Source organism: Candoia aspera, chromosome 14 (genome assembly GCF_035149785.1).
Source record: "Candoia aspera isolate rCanAsp1 chromosome 14, rCanAsp1.hap2, whole genome shotgun sequence".
NCBI classification, from domain to species: domain Eukaryota; kingdom Metazoa; phylum Chordata; class Lepidosauria; order Squamata; family Boidae; genus Candoia; species Candoia aspera.
In genome coordinates this window covers 8,499,030-8,513,712 of record NC_086166.1, presented here as the reverse complement: position 1 = coordinate 8,513,712, position 14,683 = coordinate 8,499,030, and the positions used below count along the sequence as shown (strand labels likewise).

Here is a 14,683-nt window from a genome sequence, read left to right as displayed (position 1 = left end):
ACAGGGTAAGAAAGATCTTCCCACTGTGTCCTGGAGAACATCGTCATTATTATTTATTTTTTTTGGCAGCACAGGCTGGTGACTAAAACAAGTAGGACTGTTATATGACAACTCTTGCAATAATTCTGGCATGTCACGTTCAGTATGAAAACTGAGCTCAGGTGCCAGTTTATGATTTTAAAAAATTCCTCTGCTACCTTTAACTTGAAAGCCTGGAGAATATTTGTAGTTTTTCTTTCTTTTTTCTTTTTTTCCTTTTGGGAAAAGAGGTTGATTTGAAGTGAGACCAATAAGCAATAGGTAAGAGAGGTGTGAACCCTGTTTGAACAGCAACTGGATGTTGTTTTGGTAATTGCCATCTCGTCCAAGTTGGGTCCTTTAAATCTGAGTAGAATCAAGCACAGTCTATAAATGTTTGCCTATCAGGCAACGTGAGCTAGCTTCATCTTCCCCGAATGGTTATCTGGAGATCCCTCCAGGCTCCAGCTCTCGGACGTTGGGGTTCCTGGGCTGAGCTTTCTGAAAATTACAGCCCAAAGTTACAGCTTCTGGGCATTTGGTTGACGAAATAACCTAGAGGAAAACAAAGGTGAGTGACAGGACTTGCATTAGACCAGTGTTTCTCAACCTTGGTGACTAAGATGGGTGGACCAACTCCCAGAATTCCCCAGCTAGCATGCTGGCTGGGGAATTCTGGGAACTGAAGTCCACACATCTGAAAGTTGCCAAGGTTGAGAAACACTGCATTAGACAGTTACTAAGGCCAGAATAGTAAGCTTGTACCCTTGGCGATGAGTGGCAGATAGCATCTGTACTATTGCTAGGAAAATGAGTCAAAAGGGAACAATAGTGGTGCTTAAAACTGTTTAATAGCATTCTCCATTCTTACATTCATTACAGAAGCCCAGTCTCCGAATGCATTCAAAATGCTTTTCCAATTGGTATGTTCCAAGGAGAACGTGCCCCATTTCCAAAAGTATGCAGTCACACAACCACTTCCTTTTACACGGCTCTAAATTTAAAATGTTGCCCCCCCCCTTTTTTTTTTTTTCCTTTGTAACTGTGGAACTCCCGTCCATTTCACATCAGGCTACATTGTACGGACGAAGCAAAGTTTATTGTCCTTCAATTTCATATAACTACAGTTGTAGCGACCATAATGCATGAAAATTTAAATAAATTTTATTATGTCTGCAAACATCTGGGCTTTTATTTTTTGCAATGATCTGAAAGCTTTAAGTTACTGTAGCTTTTTCAACAAAATTATCTTCAGATGATTTCTTGTTTTTAAGTAATAAACTGGGGGAAAGGAGCTTTTAAAAAAAGGCAAGGGGAGTTTAGGCAACATTTTTCATTCTGGCACCCTTTTACATGTTGGATTACTAACTGTATTTGCAAGTGAATCTTTCATGCTTGAGCAAAAGTTGCTGTGTAGAATTCCAGGACTTAAAATAGAACCTGACACTTAGAGCATGATGAAGAAAATTAGATAGTATACTGATAATCAAGCAAGCAGCCCCCCTCCACTCCCCAATTTCCAGCCAATGTAGCAAAACAACAGCTCTCTGGGAATTTGGTACGTTTGTGCTTGTTTAATGAAAAGGTGGGAGATCAGTGGAATAAATTTGGCAGAGTGAGTTGTATTATCTGTTTCCTGGCTGAAGAACTGGGAGTTATTTCTGACCTTAGAGCAGATGGATCTTGAGCGTCCTCTCTCCCGCCTCAGGGTGTCCCCCCTGAAAGATGCTTTCTCAGTCACTTTAGTGGCGGAGCCACGGTATGAGACACCACCTAATGCTCTTGACTGATTTTGAAACACCTAAGCTGGGTCATAACTGGTTAGTACTTGGAGGGGAGACCACTGAAAAATCTCCAGGCTATAGGCCTGTCAGATTGTATTGTGACTTCCTGGGGAACACCAGATTTGAGGGAGAGGTCACAAATTTGGAGGGGCTTACACAGTCAAAGCTGGAGTCCAGTCTGAAGGCGTTCCTGCTCTCCCTGGACAAGCCAGCTGTCCATCTGCAAACTGAATCATTTCGGCATCGAAACAGCAGGCTCCGTCCAGGGCTGGCCGGAGATTTCTGAGATCTGTTGAACTCTCCTTTGCCCTCTGTGCCCACTGGATTTCCTCCTTTCATCAGCCAGAACTTGGGCTTCGTAGCTGCTGCCCCACCGGTGTGAGAAGGGAGGAAGCCACAAGTCTGAGCAGAGGATGCTATTGCGAGCAGAAAGACAGAACAGGCAGCCGGCTTGTCCCAGCAAAGGCTGAAGCAAGTTCTGGAGGGGTTCTGGCTTTGCCTACTGAAGCCCCAGGTCTTGCGTGCAGGATTGCTCGGTGGGGAAAAACCCCACGCAATTGGAGAAAGTTCTAATTCCCCCAGCAGCTGTTGGCATCAGTCTCAGAAGTGATCCATGATTCACGCAAATTCATTTGTTGTTTCAGGGGTCACAACACCCCTGAGGCTGAGAACTCCTGCTGGGGGCTCAACAGGGAAGTTTTAAAAAAGGATTGGAAAAATGTGTGCCAAATCTTTTGCCTCTAATTTAGGTAATGAAGAAGCATTCAAGAACTTTTCTGGCTTTTATGTGGGGCCCTTCAGAATAGCCTGGTTAACTGCTAGTTTGGGGGTGAGGTAGATACGCTGACTGCAGAAAAACTGCAACCACAGCAAATCCATCTTAGCCAGTGTTTCTCAACCTCGGTGACTTTAAGACGTGTGGACTTCAACTCCCTGAATTCCCCAGCCAGCATGCTGGCTGGGGAATTCTGGGAGTTGAAGTCCACACGTCTTAAAGCACCGAGGTTGAGAAACACGGGTGGTTATCCAGGCTGAAGTTGGCCCTGCTGGCTGGGAATGGATATGCAATACTCTGTGGCGCTCCGCCTTTTCAGAGACTTTGTTGCAGAGCCGGGCAAATATGCTCTAGTAAACTCGGAAGTCCTGGCTCGATAGGCGACTCTACCATTTCCACCCAAACTTCCTGTTTAGTTTCCAGGGTGATCCTCTGATTCGATGTTTTCAAGACCGGAAGTCCGTTTACCCCTCTCATTTTTCCTATCTCTACGGGTGCCTTTCCGCTCCTCTCGCGCGATAGGGGCGCGCCTTCTGATGGCGTCACTGCACGGCGATGCGTTCAGAGGGCTGTCCCACGTGGAGGGAGAAGCATGGAGGCGAAGGCGGCGGAGCTGGCTTTGGACGGAGCGCAGGTGAGGCGGCGGCGGCGGCGGCTTGAAGGAAGGGACTCCGAGCCTCCAGCTGGGCGCTGCCTTTTCCCTGGCGGTGTATTTAATAGGAGCTGCGTTCACACGACACGCGGACCGCTCGTGTCCGATGGCCCCAGTTGCCTGGATTTGCACTGCCGCGTATTAACCTCGCCGCGGGGCCTGGAGTGGACTTACTGCTGGCGGCGCATACATTTAATAAATTACTACGGTTGATCGCACAGGCAGCCAGGCGTATAAACCAGAGTTGGCATTTTTGCCCACCCATCGAGTCCTTCCCAAGGACCTGGGTTAGGCAGATGTTGTTGTTTAAAGATGAATCGTTTAATAATATGAAGGGTATTTAATTTAACTTTAATGTAACTTTAACTGAAGTGCTTGTGTATGGAAGAGGAAGAGAAAGCATGCTGGCTGGGGAATTCTGGGAGTTGAAGCCCACCCATCTTAAAAGTTGCCAAGGTTGAGAATCACTGGACAAGACCGTCAATGTAATGATATGTACAACAGAAGTAAAGCAGTCGAGAGTTAAAGCTAAAGGGCTGAACTGGAGTGACGGCTACTCCAGAAGTAGTTAAAGCAGTTGTGACAATTGTGTTAAGTATTGCTAAAATTCCTAAACATGATGTGCGATTATAGATTGTGGCCATGGATCCTTCAAAGAACAATATAAGACAAGAATGTAGCAGAAATGAACAGTGGGATATAAAAAACAAAGGGGAACCTTGTACTGTACACCACACTTGTCTTCACCAACCTGTGACTCTCCAGGTGTTAGATTACAATGCCTCTGATTGCCAACCTGCTTGGCCAACTTGGTTAAGGATGGTGGGAACGCAACACGTCTGACTGAAAGTGTCGCGCAGGGCTGGGAGACACGGAGATCCTGGGGGTGGTAACAACTTTCGTTCTTCTAGATTAAAAAAGCAGTTCAAGCCTTGCTTGCCTATAACGCGGACCAACAGAAGTCTGGAGAGAAAGTGCTGTTGGATGTAGACCAGAATGTCTTTTTGATGGTCACCGTCTGGAAAATCCCACCACATGAGCAAGTGATCAAAATGTAAGGCTACCTCTGTATTTTAATTCTGCTTTTCCACCACAGCGAAATGCTATTCGTGATCTGGCACAATAGGAAGATTAGAAAACTCAGATGCAGCAAGAAATAAGCCCCATTCAAAAGTTGTGTGCTTATTCGCAGCGCAAAAGTGGGCAGCAACTGCATCTTCTGGAGGTGCCACAGCTGCTGCCTTCCTGAAGCCTGCTGTGTGTTTGGTGTTCTAGAAACCTGCCTCACAGCATTCTGCCAGCCGCTTCCGAGGTTTGCCTCTTCACCAAAGATGAACCCGGCTTAACAGCGGAACAGACCGAGAACTTGTACAAGAAGCTCTTGGTCCAACATGGAATCACGTGCGTCACTGAGGTAGGAAGCTTTGAGGAAAGCTATGCTCTCTCCTATGTCTGCTCTCTCTACTTTGGAGGAGGAGCAAAACACTGGCCTGGTCCAAAGATTGTGCTGCCACGGTTTCTTTGAACATGTAGTTGTGGCTTGCCGAGTAAACCACAATTGTACTGGTTCACGCGTGTTGAACCGTCAAGTGATTTGTTCACTTTTAGCTCGCCTTGTGGTGCAAAGGTAGCATTTTCTCCTCCCTCTTGACATCTCTTGATTTATCTTTTTTAGAAGGAGTGCCATGATTTTGATTCGTGGAGTGCCAATTCCCTCTTCTGGCTATATTTCAGCGAGTAGAATCGTGGCTAATAATTGCTTCTCGGGCAACAGTTCTATGAATTGTCAATACATCCTTTGATTTGACCATGTACAAGCCTGAACAGTGATAGGAAAGCAGAGTGTTCTAAAACCCACGAACAAAACCATCCTCAATGTTTTGGGCATGAGCTCTCTTTTAAAACAAGGAATTATCATTGAGTTTTGGCATCAAATGTCTAGGGTTGTCACTGGCTTTTCTCTTTCAGAGGGATCCAGACAGGTTTAGAGAAAGGCAATATGATGTTCAGGAACTAGAAATTAAGTCTGACAAGGAGAAATTTGGGGAAGGGGTTTAGTCCTGAAGAGAAAAGTAAGGATGGGTATGACAGCACTCTTCAAATACCTGAAGGCCATAAATCTGTTCTGTATTATCCCAGAGTGCAGGGCATGCAATGACTGATTTAATTAACAGAAAGACAAATTTGATTTTGAATGTAATGAAAAATGCAACACCACAAGCAGTTGGACAGTTGGAATGATTTAAGGAGGTGGTGGGCTGCGCTGGATGCATTTAGTCAGAGAGGCATGGTTGTAATCTGCCTAGAATATTTTTTTTCAATTGTTTTTATTAAAAGGTTTTTCTCAGATATAAAAGATAATGTTAAGTTAAATTAGGAAGGAAGAGTAAAGTGAAAAAGTCAGAAAAGTAAAGGAAGAGAAAGCAAATACTGTAGAAGCAGGAAGTGTCCCAAACAGAGTATTAGAAATTCAGTACAACAGGCAGTCTGTTGGCCGTAACACCATGTTCTCCTGAAATGGATATCCAGATTATAGAGTTGGGTGTGAAATATTTATCTCTCCCCTCATAACTGTTGCAGCATGATCCGCTAATACATATTGTGGACCTTTCTTGGGACGAGGAGGACCACAAAATTACTGTACACAGATTAGTTACCTCTTTTTTTTTTAATCTGTTCAGTTGTGTCCAATTCTCGGAGACTGCCCAGACAAGTCCCTGCAGTTTTCTTGGCAAGGTTTTTCAGAAGTGGTTTGCCATTGCCTTCTTCTGAGGGCTGAGAGTGATTGGCCCAAGGTCACCCAGCTTTTACTTAAGATAGGACTGGAATTCACGGTCTCCCAGTTTCTAGCCTGATGCCTTAACCATGACACCAAACTGGCTCTCTTTAAAAACATACACACGTCTTATCCCAAAATAGGGTAAATAGGAGAAAAATCTCATGTAGTCACCACCATATCCTTTGTAGACGTTGGTGTCGCTGAGAGAGAGGGACTGGCCCAAGGTCATCCAGCTGGCTTCGTGCCTAAGGTGGGACTACAACTCACGGTCTCCCGGTTTCTAGCCTGGAGCCTTAACCACAACACCAAACTGGCTCTCCAGTTACCTCTTAGGTCTGGTTAAATGCTCCATGACCTAGAATGTTTTAAAAATGGATTCCTGTCCTGAGCAAGGAGGTTGGATTCAGTTCCAGCCCTCCTTAAAGTTGATTGGGTGCCTCTTTCTACACACACACACTCTCTGTCTTTCAAAAAAATATATACGCTGTGTCACCAGGAAGCTGTAGGAGAAGTGGCTTTCAGTGGTCTGTCTCCTCCTGTTTTCTGCAGGTCATCTCTTACAAAACGTTGAAAACGGAATACAAGCCCTTTGAAGCCAAGCGACGCCTCCTGAGCCGGTTTGCCCTTTTCTTGTCCGATGACCGTATTAGAAGATTGCTGCCTTCGCACATGGGAAAGCATTTCTATCTGCGTAAAAAGTAATTTATTTTCCTTTGCCCCGTTTCCCTTTCGGATGGCCATCCCTGGCCTTGGTGGCCTTGAGAAATTTTCGGTTATGGTCCCCACCATCCCTCAAGCGGGATAGTTCTGGTCTGGCACATTGTGAAGCCACTGAGTGGGAAGCAGCTGGAATCTCACTCCCTGCCTTCTCTCTCCGATATCAGGGCCCCTCTGTGTGTGAACTTGAAAGCCAAAGACTTAGCTAAAGAAATCAACAAACGCATCCAAGGAACGACCCTTCCAGTCACTAACAAGGGCAGTTGCTAGTAAGTAGCTTGACTTGACATGTTACCATGGAATATTTATTTCCTGTATAAAAGCCTGGATTTTATACCTTCCTTGGATTCTATTTATTTACTGTATTTTATAATAACTGTTTTATGAGATTTTAATGTTTATATTTTGCGCTTGATTTTATTGTAGAGTCCCTCTTTTGGGGGAGATGGGCGGTGGCTAAATTTGATAATAAATAAATAATAAGGTCACCTGCCTAGTCCAGGGGCTCAGAGCATTTCAGAGTGGAATGGTGGTCAAACCAGCCAGCTACCAAAAACCACATGATGGAAAGAATGGGAAATCTCTGATGTGATGATGGTGGTGGTGTTGTTCAGCTTTTCGTCAAGAGTGGGCAATTTGTAGGCCATCCATAGCACACACACTCCAAGCCTCTTTCTTTGTGATTCCGAGAATACCCCAAAAGGATGCTATGTCCTTGTAATCAAACAGGAAGAAATTCTGGTTTGTGGGAAGTTAGGCTCAAATAGTCAAATAGGTGCCCTAAATCTCCAGTGTGCTTAATGTTTCTGTTTTAAAAACTTTTTTTTTCCATTCAATTGTGTCCAATTCTCAGAGATTGCCTGGACAAGTCCCTGCAGTTTTCTTGGCAAGATTTCAGAAGTGGTTTGTCATTGCCTCCTTCTGAGGGCTGAGTGAGAGTGATTGTGTCCTAACAGCCAGGAACCACGCTGAGACGAGGAATAGGTCTCTAGTGTTTTATTACTGCTACATTAGACAGAAAATCCTACCAAACTGAAGAAGTGTGAGAAAACCCAGACAGATAAACCCCAAAAGTCAAGGCGGGTCTGTTCTGCGTCTCTTTGAATGACTGCTCAATTCCTCGCTACTGCGCATGCGTTTTCCCCCCTGGATAGGGGCCCCCTCCTGCTCACCATCAGTGCTCATGAAAGATTGGCCCAAGGTCGCCCAGCTTTTACTTAAATAGGACTAGAACTCACAGTCTCCCAGTTTCTAGCCCAATGCCTTAACCATGACACCAGACTGGCTCTCTTTAAAAACATACACACGTCTTATCCCAAAATGGGGTAAATAGGAGAAAAATCTCATGTAGTCACCACCACATCCATTGCAGATGTTGGTGTCGCTCTCCCCCTCCCTCAGCTAAAAGATTTTCCTCCCCCCGATGTAGGTCAGGGTTCTTGGTTTCCCACCACAGACTATTAGAAAATCCTTAAAACTTTATTTTGCACAACGATCATCAGATCACAAAAAAGAATCTGGATGTTTTCTGAAGTTCTTGCGTTGCCGGCTAATTTAGAATTTGCAGGACGGGTGCTCAAGCAGGAGGACATGATAGGAGGTGCCAGGACGAAACAGAGTGTCGTGTTTGTTTAAATTGTTGCTATTAATTACTTACAGGACCAGGGGCCCCTCCACCATCTGCCATGGTGAACCTGAGTTGACTCCCAAAGGGCTTGCTTTTGTTGGGTTCACAGCTCGCAGGAGTAAATAGCTTGTCTAAGCAGCTTCTCGTCCAGGTGTTGATTGCAAAATGTGGGTCGATCACAGGACACTGGAGGAAGAAATTAAGCCCTCAGTTCAGTAATGCATAATGAAAATAACTTCCGAATCGCCATTACACACCTCTGGCTTCCGATTAGTCAGAGCTGAGAAAGACGTGTGTTTCACCCCTGTGTCCAAGCTTGTCGTTTGCCTCCTGAAAAAGAAAGGCAGTGAAAAGATGGCTGCTTGGCCAGAGATCCTCCATTGCCGTTTTCTTTCTTTCAGCGTGGCTCGCGTCGGTCACACCGGCATGGAAGCGTCAGAGATCACTGAAAACGTTATGGCAGCAGCTCAAGCGATATCTATCAAAGCCCCACAGGTAACTTGGCTTGGTCAGCTGGCAAAGTTCAGACAGACTCTCTACCTGCTCCCTTGGGGATAGACATACATGCCAAATCGGGCAATTTGGGGATGAAATGTTCCATGGAGGTCTGGAAGATGCTGCTCCCGCTCCAGACCAACACCAACTTCCTCCAGAGCACCACTGAATTGGGAGAAAACCCCATCCATCTTCTTAGGGGACTTGCTCCTTAGACCAGTGTTTCTCAACCTTGGCAACTTGAAGATGTGTGGACTTCAACTCTCAGAATTCCCCAATTCCCCTGGGGAATTCTGGGAATTGTAGTCCACACAACTTCAAGCTGCTAAGGTTGAGAAACACTGCCTTAGACAATATACCCACGATTCCGTTTCAAAACTCTGAAAGCAATTGGATGTGATTTTTGGGGGGCCCTCTTTCATCTGCTCAGCTTACATCACTACAGATGTTTCTTTCATCCTCCCTACGTTGCTACAGGTCTGGAAAAGCGTTAAACTTCTCCACCTCAAAACAAACAAATCCATTGCGCTTCCCGTCTTTAACTCTGCTCACCAGGGTGATGCTGCTGTTCCAAAAAAAGCCTCTGGAATCAAACAGGTGAGTTTCTGAATGGGAATGCTCAGCAGAACCCAATGAGCTAGTTATTTAACCACTGCTGGGCGTTCCCCCTAAATTGTATGCCAAAATCTCGGTTTACGAAGCATTTCCATGTTAATTCCAGTCATGTAGTTCTTTTGATCTGTGTTTAGCAGCAATGAGGGTTCCTTCTTGTAAGACAGTTTTTATTGTGTGGAGTGGGTTCTTTATTATGAAATACAGAGCTTAACAATATTTCCTTGCCGTTATCATCTGCAAATATCTAGAAATATTCTTAGGAAGCATCTAAGCATTTAACAACTAGTCAGTTGGGAAAATGTCAGACTAGGAATGGGGAGACCTGTGCAGAAATCCTGGGAGTGATTGTGTGTTCTAGCCCTGTTTCTTAAGCTTTTTTCTCCCAGGACCCCTTCCGACTTTTAAACATTATGGAGGACCCCCCCCAAAAGCTTTGCTTTGTGTGGGTTATATTTACTGATATTTACCATATTAAAAATTAAAATCGATGCATTCGCTGCCGTTACTGTTTCTCAAGATCGTTTGATGGGATTTTAATATTATATTATTTTTCAACGTAGCATGGCAGACTACAGTTTGAAAAACACTGTTCTTGGCTAACCTACTTCACTTCGCAGGCTTAGCTCCAGAGAGGTGGACAGGCACCTTGATGTAAAGATAACATTTGTGTATCAATTGAATAAAGATGTCAGCCTTCCCAGGTAGACCAGACAGGAAACACGACCAGATGAGCTAATTCTGCTTTATTGTAAGGCTACACTAACAGAATCTTGCAAGTCTGAAAGGACAATTCTCCAGCTGTCTAGGGAGGGTCCCTCCTGACCCTCTTGCCCCACCCACTATCTAGCTTTGGGCTGTGAAAGGTGAAATGTCCCCTATGCAAGCACCTAGTCACGTCTGACCCTTCGGGGGACGCCACTTTTGTGATGTTTTTTTTGGCAGACTATAGAGCGGGGTGGTTTGCCATTGCCTTCCCCAGTCGTCCCCTTCCCCAGCAAGCTGGGAGCTCATTTTACTGACCTTGGAAGGGTGGAAGGCTGAGTCGACCTGAGCTGGCTGCCGGAGAACCCAGCTTCCGCTGGGATCGAACTCGGGTCGTGGGGAGAGTTTCGGTTGCAATCCTGCCGATTGCCACTCTGCGCCACGCGAGGCTATATAGCGGCTATGCGGTCTCTTATCTGACTGTTCCCTTGGAAGCGTCTCTTTGCCCCGTCTACCGAGGTCTTTCCCACATGCCATTACAAAAGTCGAGGCTTTGAAGGAAACAGATTTACACGTGTGTTTATACACACACACAAAACACACACACATTCAACAGATGAGATTTTAGTGCTGCCAAACTGAAGAAGATGGAAAGGGTAGTCCAACCCTTCAGAAAGCGTGAAGTTGGGGAAGGCCACTTTAGGTGTGGCTGAAATCACTAATTAGAAGGATAGCTGTAATTAGCATTCTTAAATGGAAACAACTGCCATTCTTTTGTTCATTGGCCTTTGGGCTGTGTTTTTTGCGTCCCTCTGCTCAGCAGCCAAGAGCACAGCTCTGCTGTTCCGAAACCAAGGGTGTCTTCCCTGTTCTTTAACACACACCAAGGTGGCTGTTTCTTTGGAATGGTTGTCCTTTAGCAACGGTCAAAATATTTCTGTTTGCTGTGATTTTCTTTTCGTGTCAGAAGCACCTACCAAGGTGGTTCTGTATTGAAAGGATTTGCCAGTGGCATCACTGTTGCCTGGGGGACACCCAAGGGGGCTCCTTTCTTGTCCCTATTATTTTCCCACTGAAGTGGTACCTATTTATCTACTTGCATTGGCATGCTTTTGAACTGCTAGGTTAGCAGGAGCTGGGACAAGTTGACGGGAGCTCACACCATCATGTGGCTCGCGCTCTCAGGTCTCAAACTGCCGAGCTGCCAACCTTAATGGTCCTCTGACTGAGCGTCTTACCCACTGAGCCACCACAGCCCCTGTTGGTGTGATGCCCACTTTAAAACGAAACAAAGGACTGGCCCCTTAACGATTTCTCAAAATACTCTTTTTTTAAAGGCTGGGCAAGGAAAGAAAAAGAAAAGCAAGACTAAACGGAGGACCGTGGGTGAGATAAACACCAAAGGCAGCACAGATGGGGCTCCTGACGTTGACAAGCTCAAAGGAGACAGGGAGGAACCCTCTGCCCTTAAATCGAAGGAGGAGGAGGAAGAAGAGATTCCGCAGCTGGTTCCAATTGAAACTTCACCTGCTGGGGAAAAGGAGCAGGTATTTACTGTGGCTAAGTTGAAACTGAGAGAGCCAGTTTCAGACGCTTGGCAACTGGCATGTATTTGCGACAGTTGCAGCATCCCAGGGTCACATGATCCCCACTTGCGACCTTCTCAACCAGCTTCCGAGAAGCAAAATCAATGGGGGAAGCCGGATTCACTTAACAACCACATGATTCTCTTGACAGCCACGGCAAAAGGGTCATAAAATCAGGTGCGGTCACATGGTGCCTCACTTAATGACTGCCTCGCTGAGTGACCAAAGTTCTAGTCCCAATTGTGGTTGTAAGTCGAGGACTGCCTGTATTTACCTATTTATCCCCTACCCACAATCTCCCAAGAACTGTCTTGAATTGTCACCTAGTTCTAAATAACTTGATCCAACTCACTGTTTCAGGCAAGGCAGTGGAAGAATTAATGAGTCTTCATTCCTTTTTTTTTTTAATCTACACTCTCCCTATTGGGTGATGGATTTTCCCTGATCCTCTGCTTTCCAACTCAGCAAAACTGAACCGAAGGGGAGGTGAATTGTCGAACAGAAAAAGCTGGCAGCTTCTAGTTCCCCCGTCGCCTTCGCTGGCTGGGGAGTTGAAATCCAGTGGACACCAGATTGGCGGAGACTCTTCCTACTTTTCGATTCTGTTACTTTTCTCTAAACGTGTCTTTGTGTCTCGGTTTCCCCTTCTGCCAATAGGCGGCAAAGCCAAGTTTGCGTGCAAGAAACGAGCTGGGGACAGGCTCTCCGAATCTCCGTAGCAAAAGGAAGAAGAGCGGTCCGTCTGCAGAGACTCCCACCCCGCAGCCAGGAACACCGGGAGAGGCCTCGCCCTTGGAGAAATCAAAGCCGCTTCGGCCTGGCCGAAAATGCAAGATCCCCAAGCGAGAATTTTTGGAAAAGATGCAGACAAAGGATGCTCAGGAGCCCTTGGCAAAACCTGCTGTTACTCCTAAGAGGCTGAAAGCTCCCAAATCAGACAAGAAGCCTTGTAAAACCCCTAAACGTGTACTGAGGAAAATGAAGGTGCCGCTTTCGCTGTGAGCAGAGGCAAATGGCTATTTTCACGTCAGGATCAAAGGAGGGTTGGCCGAAAAGGCGCCTTCGTTCAATGCTGGTTCACTTGTAGAACACCTTGTGTTTTGTTTTTCATTGGGGGCTGGGAATAAAACAGACCTACTTTATTCTGTTCTCAGAAGCTGAATTTTCCAAAGAACTCTCTTTTCTGCCTGGATTCGCTGTGATGCGGATGTGACAATTTAATTTGGTATATAATAAAATTCAGAGTTAGGAGCAGTTTCACAAATTTGGCCCTTCAGGCAAACAGACAGCATAAAACTCCTCTGTCTTTCCCAGGCCACTAACCTTTCAGTTTTAAGGAAAGGCCTACTCAATCTTTTTCTCCCTAAATGGAGAAAAAAATCTGGGATGCTGCATGATTTACAACTTCGTCACGTAAAGATACAGGCTTTTCTTAGTTTAAAAAAAAAAATCTTTAAAATCCTAGTAGAAATTCTGGTTTGTTTTTTTTCCCCCTAGTCAGGGAGATCAGTTCAACCACACATCACCTTTTTATAGAAATCAAAGTGTATCTTAATCCAGACATTTATGCCATCCAATGTAGACTAGTTTAAAAAGTTTGGAAAACATCCTGTATAGTACATATGCTTCAAAATGTTCTATTTTGAGCTTGTTCTAAAAATGTAATCTGAAGTTAATTCCTTTGGCAAGGTTTTACAGGGGGGAAAAAACCTTCGTTTTAAAAGCTTTGCAGTGCAGCTACAATTCCCATACAGATTTTACTTCTGCATTAGTGAAATTATGGTGGCAACATTTCCATTTCCGTATTTAAGTACATTTAATAGCTCACTTTTGGAAGAACACGGCAAATTAAATAAATTCTCCAGTCTAGTCTTAAGAACAGACCGTTTAGCATCTATTCGGCTTGTTTAAAGTAGAATCCATTGTTTGAAGACATGGCATAAAATGAACAGCATCCTACCTCTTTCCAAAGTGATTCTCATACAGCCTTCAGGTTAAGCAAAGTTTTTTTGCTAGATGTGAATCAGCCTCCCAAACCGTCATTTTCTCAGCCAGCACGACTCTTAAATAAATGTCCTGATTATTATAGCTGGTTCCATTTACATCCCACCTTACCTTCAAGAAGGTAAAAGTGGTGAGATGGCTTCCTCTCCCCATACCTTGTCATCACAACAGTCCCACCAAGTAGGCTAGGATGAATGCATCTCGCCCAAGGTTACCCACAAGCTTTTTGGCTGAATGGGGATTTGAACCAGGCTTAGCATGAATTTCAACCAGCCCACCTCATTATTAAAAATGCCAAGGTGAGATGCTGCAGTTTTCATGTGTTGGTATTTATCTCCTGTCCCAATGACTTGAAAAGATCCTCCACCATGGTATGATTTCTTGTGTTTAGGCTTCTGTTGGGTGAACTCTGCTCTTAAAGCTTGTACCCCATGAGTGATGGTTGAATGTATTTTGTGCACCCAACCAATTTTGGATTATATTTAAACCAGCCACAGCACAGGGCAGCATGGGGATCTGGTCTAAATGTCCCCATCTGCAAGTTTGCCCATGTCAGTGGAGTAAATACGTGTATCTGGGTCTAAGATATAATGCGGTTAATCTTTTAGATTTAGTGAACGAAGCATATAACTAAGCCATTTCTCTCACATTTGCACTTGCTGATTTTACAGCATATCTTTAACCCTAAAGACAGCCATCTTGATATCAGTGGCAGGGCCAACTGTTGAAAAATAACCTACAAGAGTGCAGGAATTTATTTGTAGTACGGGTAATCCTTGACTTACGACCATTCCTTTAGTGACCAAAGTTAAGATGGTGCTTAAAAAGTGACTTATGACTGGTCCTTGCACTTGTGACCATCACAGCATCCCTGCAGTCAAGTGATCAAAATTCAGGCACCTGGCAACCGGCATGTATTTACAACAGTT

At 44.9% G+C, this 14,683-nt stretch overlaps 1 protein-coding gene across 1 annotated transcript; it reads left to right on the top strand.

The window, feature by feature from the left end:
- Positions 1-3,115: 3,115 nt before the first annotated feature.
- On the top strand, positions 3,116-12,892 carry RSL1D1 (ribosomal L1 domain containing 1). Its single transcript, XM_063315148.1, has 9 exons — positions 3,116-3,211; positions 4,141-4,283; positions 4,505-4,643; positions 6,558-6,706; positions 6,893-6,994; positions 8,754-8,847; positions 9,325-9,444; positions 11,502-11,711; positions 12,408-12,892. Exons 1-9 carry the CDS (start codon positions 3,170-3,172, stop codon positions 12,750-12,752), a joined length of 1,344 nt encoding a protein of 447 aa, XP_063171218.1. The 5' UTR covers positions 3,116-3,169; the 3' UTR covers positions 12,753-12,892.
- The last annotated feature ends 1,791 nt before the right edge of the window (positions 12,893-14,683 follow it).